Source organism: Trachurus japonicus, chromosome 17, assembly GCF_045865225.1.
Source record: "Trachurus japonicus isolate A0001 chromosome 17, Traja_1.0".
Classification (NCBI taxonomy): Eukaryota; Metazoa; Chordata; class Actinopteri; order Carangiformes; family Carangidae; genus Trachurus; species Trachurus japonicus.
This window is the reverse complement of record NC_140923.1, coordinates 15870493-15880896: the sequence shown is the minus strand read 5'-3', so window position 1 is coordinate 15880896 and position 10404 is coordinate 15870493. Positions and strand designations below refer to the sequence as shown.

The window sequence follows — 10404 nt, the reverse complement described above, 5'->3', positions numbered from 1 at the left end:
TTGTCCTAGAACACTGTATAAAGAAATAATTTAGGCCAAATGCTGGAAATTTGAGGTCTGCTTTTTGAAAAAAATTCAAATCCCTTGTGAAAACACTCCTTCAGTCATGAGAATGAACTGTTTTGGTGCTTGAAATAGGATATGAATACAGTAATAGATAAGTGTAGAAAACAAGTCTAAAATGAAATTTTGTAAGATTGCTTTTTGAGCACAAATGTTGTCATTCTGCTGTTCTATTTTCACCAAATGTCTCAAATGTGAGATAAAAGAAGCTGAATATTGACTTCAAATTACATATAAAGCTCATAGCGTGCACGTGCAGACCTCAGGATGTTTAAATGACTTGAGTGAACCCCGGTACCTTTCTGATCATGTGGCCCCCCACCTAACGGCTGTGGCCCTAAACAACCGCATAGAGTGTTTATGCCAGGGGCCGGCCCTGATTATAAGACTAATATAATCTAATTATACATCCATGGACCAGACCCAAAGTCCTTAACGTCTCTGCCAGACCGGGGATGTCACATGTCCAGATTCAAGATTCAAGACAACTTTATTAATAATGAACTGTGCTACATTTTTACCTTAATTAAACAGCTTTCGAGTGATTGTGATGGTTAAATAAATGACTTGTAACTTGTTACAGGGAGAATGGAGGCTCACTGTCTTCCACTCATAGCGTCTCATGGCCGAAAACCAACCTTGTAAGATCAGAGCCTCCGACCTGGTGTCCCAGTTCTCATCTCCCTCTGCGGCACCATGACACACATGCCATGTCCTAACCTGTAATCTCTTATTTATGACAGATAAGACTATACACATCATAACATCATATGATAAATAACGTTATCCACCGCTCCATGGATTGATTTCTCACCAGCTTTGTTGAAGGGGGAGGGGAGGGTAAATTACATTTGGCAGCTTGCACACCACCTAATCATAACACAAAACACAGAAAAAAAGAAAGAAAGAAAGAAAGAAAGAAAGAAAGAAAGAAAGAAAGAAAGAAAGAAAGAAAGAAAGAAAGAAAGAAAGAAAGAAAGAAAGAAGTTGGCAGCTGTGTGCAAAATCTGCTAGCTCTAACAATAAGTAACATCTGGCTACTATATATCTTCATTCTATACAATCTCTAAATTATAAAATACAAAAACGTACACAATACCCAGTAGCCTACACACAATACTACCATACAGATTCAGATTGAATTGATTGAATGTCAAGTAATAAAACATTTCCCAGTAATTCAAATTGCAAGGCATTCAAAACAAGGATTGTAAATATATTAAATGTTATCTTAATCCATCAATAACTACTACTTTTCCATCACAAAAGGACCAGTGAGTCATGGTGAAGCTCAAGTTGCTCAGGTGGTAGAGCAGGTCGTCCAATGATCAGAGCCCACAATGAGAAGACCAATCCAAATTGATTAGGAAAAGGTATGGCAGCTTGAAAAAGGAAATTGATGTTTATTCCCATTTTCAAAATGCCCTCACCAAAGGTTTTTCAAATTCTGTTAATTGTTCATTAATTAATATACTGTATGTTTCCAAAAAATATATATTTTAATGACAGTTTCATTCTATTTTTTTGTAAATTAGTTTATTTATATACTATTACAGACAAATTGGTGATTGATTGAGAAATTATTTTTTTTAATCTGCTTGAAATGCCTTTTAAATAATGAAAGTAATGCCTTAGTTCAGTGTAAAAAATGTCAAACATTGTGGAAAAAATACAAGTTAACACAGCAGGTGCTTTATTATCCGTTAGGGCACAACAGAAACACCTTTTTGTATGATGTAGAACAGTTCAACATCACAAGCTACATCCTGCAGAACAACCACAAAACAGTATCAGTTTATTGCAGTGGTGTGGTCATAAACTGCACTGGCTATAGGTCAGTTTCAGATAAACTGTGAATGGAGTTAATGTTTGAACTAGTGCTTGAATTACTGCACATATTTACATTGACGGTGAACACCAAGAAGCAAGACATATCCTAAAGCCAGGGCTTGTCCTCACTTGTTTAAACACATCTCACGTTGCAGGCTGTTGGAGCATGTTTGCGTTGAAAAGCCTGTAACTGGCACAAAGGCTATACCTGCTTAGATATATAGGGAGAAGATCACTGATTACATGGTGTCAACCCAACAGAAAGCCCTGAGGGAAAACTGCTTGGAAATCACAGAGGGCAACACTTCACGTCCTCATTCAGAGCCGACACGAAACTTTGGCCAAACCACAGCTTCGGCACAGAAGATTTTTGTTTCACTGAGGCTGGATGTTGATAACGTCCAAGAGGAGAGGAAGTAGATCATATCAGGTGAAGGTAAATATTAAGCATTGCATGTTTTCCCAGCATCGTCTGTTTTGTCTTGTCTTGTCTTGTCTTGTCTAGAGCGGTAGCCTTCACACTGTTGCAAAGTTTGTTCATTTGCCTTATGAGTGAGTAAGCAGTGGAGGAAATACAAAAATATGGAGTTACACGTCTTATTTATACAAACTTGCATTTTCTTTAACAATTTGAAATCTGAGACTGGAGTTTTCTTGTGTTAATATATGGCCAGTGTCAACTTCCTGGTCAGCCCATACAGACCACTCTACCTGCCTGTTGATAACACAACAGCACAGGTGGAGGTGCAGTGTTGTGTGCCTGCAGAATCAGTCCCATTAGGAATAAGAGGAACATTGACATTCATGTGTGAATTAAAGCAGAAGTAAGTGGAATATTTGTGTTAATATAAGTCTTAAATAGTTATATCTTCCGACAGCAATCACTTATATAGAGTGTTTGGTCTGAAACACGAGTCTGTCAGTCACTCTGCTCTGCTGTAAGCCGAGGAGAAAACTTTCCTTGTATCCTACAACCTTTATCCAATGAGGAGAGAGAACGGCATAAAGGGGCGGTCCTCTCTGTGTGTGCAGCCAAGGGATGCGCCTGAATGTGGTGACGTAGGGACGAGGGCGGGGACTGCTAACTCCATCGGCTGACAGGAAGTTAGCCAAAACGACCGGATCGCTTACTTCTGCTTTAATACACTAAACACTAAACTCTTTGGAGAAGAATGGAGAACAGCTCAATTATAAATTATCTGCACCACAAACTCAAAAAGAATAGATTTATTTTGTGTAGGGGGGGAAAAAGGCTTGTTAACCTTCTGAAAAACAAATCATTGCTGCCACCAACCTTCACAAAAAATCAGTGAGACAGTACAGAGCTGTAGTCGGGAGTTCAGCTTGTATCTTGTATTTAAAACCTGTACGGTCGTTCAGCAAAAAGCCGTTTGGGGTGCAGATGATCGGCAGGTGACCCCAGGAAGAATAGCCGATGCTGTGGCAGGTGCTAATGGGGATCCTAATAAAGAAAGAAAGAAAGAAAGAAAGAATGACTTGTCACTTATCTTGTCTCTGAATCAAACTGTGTCCTTTATGTCAGTCAGAGGTCAAGTTGATTGCATAACGGTTTTCAAAAGCAGAAGTGAAAAATTTCTGAAGAAAAATGACTCTGTCGGTTTGACCAATGTGTGAAATGAAGAGCGTCCTTCCTCGTTTGTTTCACCATAAACAGTTGATGAGACACACGAGCTTTGTGCTGCAAACATCGAGCAGAAACAGGTTTTAAAAGAGGGGAAAGAAGAGCCTGGATACAGTGGTTACTATAGGAAACCGTCTCCACGCCAACACAGGAAATGTTTAAATGAGGTATGAGCAATAAAATACATTTCAATATGAGCTTATGGTTTTAATTAGTTTTTATTTTTGTACAGTTTTAACAGGAGAAAGGTTTCAGACGCAAGATCTCAACAAATCTGTTTGATTGATCAGCGCTTAATTTCACAAAAAACCTTTTTATTTGACACAATTTTAGTCTTTTATTCTCCTGTTTTTTAGGAAAATGTTCAAATATTTTCTGTTTCCAGCCTCTTCTTATATGGGAGGATTTGATACATTTCTATATTCTTAATTCCTTTTTTATATGTCAGTTTAGTACCATGTATCACTGTCTCACTAATTTCATTGCTCTGTGTGCAAATGAGGCTGGTGGAGAGAAAGTGGAGGTGGATTGTCTGATTGATAATATGATTAATAACATTTGTTTCATGAGTCCCAGTATGAAAGATAAAGATTGCAGCTGGTTTAAAGTTTTTGTTTGTTTGTTTGTTTGTTTGTTTGTTTGTTTGTTTGTTTGTTTGTTTAAGGCTGTTTTTAAGGCTGTGAAAGTAATGCATATAATTTTTTTTTAACGTGTGATTAACGCCTGCGACACACCCTATAGCCACAGAGCCAGTTTAATTTCGGTTGACGCCCATGTTAAAGCAGAAGTAAGTGATATATTTGTGTTAATATAAGTCTTAAATAGTTATATCTTCCGACAGCAATCACTTACATAGAGTGTTTGGTCTGAAACACGGGTCTGTCAGTCACTCTGCTCTGCTCTGAGCCGAGGAGAAAACATTTATCGTATCCTACAGTTTTTATCCAATGAGGAGAGAGAACGGCATGCAGGGCTGTGTGTGCAGCCAAGGGACGCCGTGAATGTGGTGACGTAGGGACGAGGACTGTTATGGTGCGTTCAAGGAAACTCGTAACTCGTGTTTTTCCGACCTGTGAAGTCGTACCAGTTCGATCTGGTACGAGTTCACGGGTCGGAAGTTACGAGTGGCCGTTATAGTGACTTTCACAGGTAAAACAGGTGCAACAGGTCGGAAAAACACGAGTGGGTTGCCCGAAACGCTACAAAGTCGTAAGTTGTGACTTGAAGCTGTAATTTACGGTTTCAAAAGCCTGCCTGGAACGCAGCATTAGCTAAAACGACCGGATCGCTTACTTCTGCTTTAATGTGCTGTTCACATCAGACGTGCCATCTGGTCTGTTTTGTGGCAGGATGTCAAACAAAGAAATGCGATGTCACACGATATCACAATGATAATTCAAGGGACATTTAGAATAGATCAAAATGTGCGATTAATTTGCGATTAATCGCGAGTTAAAGCAGAAGTAAGTGGAATGTTTGTGTTAATTTAAGTCTTAAATAGTTATATCTTCCGACGGCAATCACTTACATAGAGTGTTTGGTCTGAAACACGGGACTGTCAGTCACTCTGCTCTGCTGTAAGCCGAGGAGAAAACTTTCCTTGTATCCTACAACCTTTATCCAATGAGGAGAGAGAACGGCATAAAGGGGCGGTCCTCTCTGTGTGTGCAGCCAAGGGATGCGCGTGAATGTGGTGACGTAGGGACGAGGACCAGTAGATCCATGACGAGGGCGGGGGCTGCTAACTCCATCGGCTGACAAGAAGTTAGCCAAAACGACCGGATCGCTTACTTCTGCTTTAACTATGACATTCATGAGATTAATCGTGATCAGGGGTGGAAAGTAACGAGTTACATTTACTCAAGTTACTGTAATTAAGTAGCTTTTTTGTGTACTTGTACTTTTTTGAGTAATTTTTAAAATCAGTACTTTTACTTTTACTTGAGTACATATTGTTGGAAGAAATTTACTTAGTTACATTTTAAATAGCTTAAGTTACAAAGTAAAAAATATATAACTCTGTGTGGGTTGTCAAAAGTAGCTACGCTGCTGCCGCCTCTCTCTCTCTCTCTCTCTCTCTCTCTCTCTCTCTCTCTCTCTCTCTCTCTCTCTCCCTTCACAGACGCACACATCAGCAGCAGGTAGGTAGGCCTACACACCTCTCTCCCCCTCACCGCTACGTGAGTTAGTGCATAACAGGGCTCGTCGCTATGTTGTCGTCTTAATATTAGCCATTAGCCGCAGCTAGCGGTTAAAAGCTGACATTAAAGCAGATATCAGTGGAATGTTTTTGTTAATATAAGTCCTAAATGGTCCTATTTTCCGTCAGCAATCACTTACATGAAGTATTTCAGCCTAAACACGAGTCTCTCCGTCACTCTGCTCTGCTGTAACCCGAGGAGAAAATTTTCCTTGTGGGATACAAGTGTTATCCAATGAGGGGAGAGAACGGCATGAAGGGCTGTGTGTGCAGCCAAGGGATGCGCGTGAATGTGGTGACGTAGCACGAGGACCAATTGATGCCTGACAAGGGCGGGGGCTGCTAACTCATGGTGCGTTCAAGGAAACTCGTACTTTGTGTTTTTTCCTTCCTGTGAAGTCATACCAGTTCGATCTGGTACGAGTTCACGGGTCGGAAGTTACGAGTGGCCGTTATAGGGAACTTTCACAGACAACAGGACGGTAAAAACACGAGCTACGGGTTACCTGGAACGCTACCAAGTCGTAGTTGTGACTTGAAGCTGTAACTTACGGTTTCAAAAGCCTGCAGAGAACACAGCATTAGCCGAAACGGCCGTGCCGATGATATCTGCTTTAATGATTAAAGACAACGTTATCAGGCATGTCCATCTATTCGGCTACGTTTATGGTGACCGTGCCAGACACACCGGGGCTGAAGGCCGGACCGGCAGTCCGTTGAGTTAAATATAGGAGCCCAGTCAGATCCATGGCCATGCTCAAAGGAACAGACAAGCAGCCCACTGCTTCAGAGCAGTTACAGTAAAGAGGCAAGAGAGAGAGAACCTACAGTAAACCCCCCCCTCCTCCTCCTCCTCCTCCTCCTTGAGAGCAGACAGGAAAGACAGTAAAAAAACAGGTGTGTGTGAGTGAAAGATGGAGAGAGAGATTTTTCTTTTCTTTTTTTATCCGTATTGAAAATGGTATTGAGTATCGAATATTTTCCTTAATATCGATATTGAGTTGAAAATGTTAGTATCATGATCATGATGTGACAACCTTAGTGCCAGTAACTGTAACTGTCCATCTGATTGGCTCTGGACAACTGCAGTGTCAGAAGGTCAGAATCAAGTTGGTGCCACAGGAGCTAAAAGATGGTGGAGACCAGTGTATCGATGGAGAAGGGACAAATTTGGAACACAGAGACATGCACGGAGAATGTTAGGCCAATCTCTGGCCATTATAACCCCCCCCCCCCCCCCCCCCCCCCCCCACCACAAAAAAAAAAAAAGTAACTAAGTAACTTGTACTCTGAGTAAATTTTAAATGAACTACTTTTTACTTTTACTTGAGTAGATTTTTACACCAGTACTTTTACTTTTACTTGAGTAAAATTTCATCAAGGTAACTGTACTTTTACTTGAGTAGATTTTTTTGGTACTCTTTCCACCCCTGATCGTGATATATACCTATTTTAATCGATTTACAGCAAGTTTTTTTTTACAACTGGCCTTAAGTCAAGTCAAGGTTTATTTATATAGCACCTTTAGCCAAGGTGCTTTACAATTAAAACAATTGCAATTACAGTTAAATACATCAGACAAAAGCACAATAAAATAAACACAAAATATGGGAAACAATAAGAACTGTAATGGTAAAACAATCAGTCAGGGGTGTTACTGTAAAAGCCAGGGAGAAGAGGTGGGTTCTGAGCAGGGATTTATTAAGACTTTAATCTCCTTCCAGCAGCAGATAAGTCTCCATCATGGTCAACCGTCCATAAAGCACCTCGGGGTCAAACGCCATGAACGTGTCGGTCCCCGCCGTGCTGCTCGGCCTCGGCTGGAAGTGTCTCCTCAACTGGGCCCTGGTGTTTCTCCAGCGGCGACACATCGGCAGAAGCTTCGTGGGGTGTTTCAGCGTGTCCCTGTCCCTCGTCGACACGGCCCTGACCCTCCTCTTCATCACCATCCACCTCCACGGCCATGACGACGACGATGATGATGATGATGATGACGACCTCCAGCTGACCACATACCACACCTGTTTGCTGGTTCAGATCATGGGGCAAGTCCACAGCGTCCTGCAGTGGCCCGTCGTGGTCCTGACCGGTTTGGATCACTTCTGCTCCGTGTGTCTGCTTCTTCCTCCCTCTTCATCCTCCTCCTCTTCATCATCCTCTTCCTCCTCTTCCTCCTGGGCTACATGGATCATCCGCTCCCTCGTGACCGTCCTCCTGTGGTTCCTCGCCGTCCTCTACGTCTTCCTCCTGTCCGACTTCAGCCCGGTGATGGAGGACGTGTCCCACCAGGAGATCCACCGGTGCTGGGTCTTCTTCCACAGCTCTGAGATGCTGCAGGTCGTCGCGCTGCTCCTCTTGACTCTGGGCTGCGCGGCGCTGCACGACGTCTGCTGCAAGGCAAAACATTGGTTAGAAAAAGACCAAACTAGTCCTCCAGACCAAGACCAAAGCAGCAGCAGCAGCAGCAGAGCTCCCTCCTCCTCCAACAGGAGAGGCGGTGTCGTCTGCCAGGTCCTGTGTATATTCTTGGACACTTGGGCCTTTTTGCTGATTTTTCTGGCCGTGCTCCTGCTGCTGCTGCCCGTGGGGATCCCCTCGTACCTGGGTCTGAACGCGGCCTGGCTCTGCTTCCTCAACAGCTCTCTGATAGCCGTCGTCCTGTGTGTGGCGCGTCCAGACGCACGGTTAGCGCAGCAGCAGCAGCAGCAGCAGCAGCAGGGCTTGGCAGCAGTTCCTCCCGACAGCTTCTGTGAGTGGAGGTTTAAATTTAGCTTGGCTGCAGCAGCAGAGGAGACAACATGACTGACTGACTGACTGACTGACTGCACCACCGAGCAATTCAATTCAATGTGGGACACAAGAATAAATCAAATTACATGATGAAACCTGAGTATCATGTAGTGTTGAAATGATTTGTACTTGTTTTTTTTATTTTGTTATTATTTCTGATAGCAAGTGTGGTCGCTTTGGTGCTTTGGCTCGGACTGAAATATCTCAACAACTATTGGATGGATTACCATGAAATTTTCTACAGATATTCGTGATCCCAAGAGGATTAATCCCTGTCACTATGGGGACTGCCTTTCCTCTAGTGCTGTTTTCACTGAGCCAAGGAAATACGTCTCCAGGCCCAGTTGTTCAAAAGGAATCTGATTAGGTTTTGGATAATGGGATTGGATCAAATCTTGAAAATGGGTTGGTCCAGACTAAAAACGATATAACTAATTCTGAATTTGAAACACTGAAAGCAGAAGTAAGCAGAATGTTTGTGTTAATATAAGTCTTGAATAGTTATATCTTCCGACGGCAATCACTTACGTAGAGTGTTTGGTCTGAAACACGGGTCTGTCAGTCACTCTGCTGTAAGCCGAGGAGAAAACTTTCCTTGTATCCTACAACCTTTATCCAATGAGGAGAGAGAACGGCATAAAGGGGCGGTCCTCTCTGTGTGTGCAGCCAAGGGATGCGCGTGAATGTGGTGACGTAGGGACGAGGACCAATAGATCCATCGGCTGACAAGAAGTTAGCCAAAACGACCGGATCGCTTACTTCTGCTTTAATAAAATATTCTCATTGTTGAGTAATGTATATTTCCTTTTTTATTTATTTTTTTGTGGGTCAGATAAGGTCTGAGTGGCTGTTAAAGGACTTTTAAGAAACAAACAACAACATCAAAAGCTCAGAAAACAATACACCCCATTTTAAAATACACTTTGAGTGACCCCATGCTGCTGTTCTGTTTGTTTGTAGCCTTCAGTTTGATATGCCGTCCCAGTCAGCACTCATTATCTGGATTTGGTCATCTTGAAAAGTTTGTATCTGGATCAGACTGATCTAATCCAACTTTGCTTTGAACAACTGGGATAAAAGTAAGATGGATTATGTGATCCTGGATGGCAAAAGAATTGAATTTAAAATCCGGATCATTTTGATCCAGATTAAAACTTTTGAACAAAAAGGCCCAGATGATGTTTTAGATCAGACATGAGCAACCGGTTCCACGAAGGGCTGGTCAGTGCAGCTGCAGGTTTTCTTTCCAACCAACCAACCAAGCAGCAGCAGCAAGTCCTGACTAATTTAATCAACTGACAGTAGATTAGTCAAACTGTGAGCTCTTGGTTGGTTGGAACAAAAACCTTCAGCCACATTGACGGGCCCTTTGTGGAATAGGCTGCCCACGCCTGATCTTAGATGACCTTGGTGATCTATACATGTTTTTTTGGTAACCCTTTAATTTATAGGCCGTTAATGACGTGATAATGTCAAGAAATAGCCAAGAAATAACAATTAATTGCGTCATAATGTCTACAAATAGCTCCGAAATAACGGTCAATTTCATAGTAATGTCGAGAAATATAGCCAAGAAATAATGGTTGATAATTGATCAATTGGAAGGATTTTGGCCTTTCCCAAAAAAAATCACGGCATGAAAAGCATGTGTAATCTTTTGCCTTTATGAAAAACATGACATTACTATGAAATTGACCATTATTTTCAAACTATTTCTTGACATTATCATGTAATTAGCGGCCTGTAAATTGAAGGGTTACTGTTTTATTTAGCGTCACACTGAGGCAGCAGACATGACTGAAATTCATCAAGAACTACTGATGGGAGTAACTGTAATGAATAGCTAGTGGTTCCTTATGTTGGCTGACTGACTGTTTGA

The 10404-nt window shown here is 41.9% G+C and overlaps 1 protein-coding gene across 2 annotated transcripts; it reads left to right on the top strand.

Annotated features, from left to right (window-relative positions):
* The first annotated feature begins 7494 nt into the window (after window positions 1-7494).
* On the top strand, window positions 7495-8537 carry gpr160 (G protein-coupled receptor 160). 2 transcript variants are annotated; one of them, XM_085804844.1, is made up of 2 exons: window positions 7495-8143; window positions 8201-8537. In XM_085804844.1, exons 1-2 carry the CDS (start codon window positions 7518-7520, stop codon window positions 8535-8537), a joined length of 963 nt encoding a protein of 320 aa, XP_085660970.1. In that variant the 5' UTR covers window positions 7495-7517. The 2 variants fall into 2 exon arrangements, with proteins under 2 accessions (XP_085660970.1, XP_085660969.1); XM_085804843.1 differs by having other exon boundaries at window positions 7495-8537.
* Window positions 8538-10404: the final 1867 nt, after the last annotated feature.

Bases quoted from the DNA above. Each gene is read 5' to 3' on its own strand.
- gpr160 (XM_085804843.1), top strand. From the start codon at position 7,518: ATGAACGTGTCGGTCCCCGCCGTGCTGCTCGGCCTCGGCTGGAAGTGT.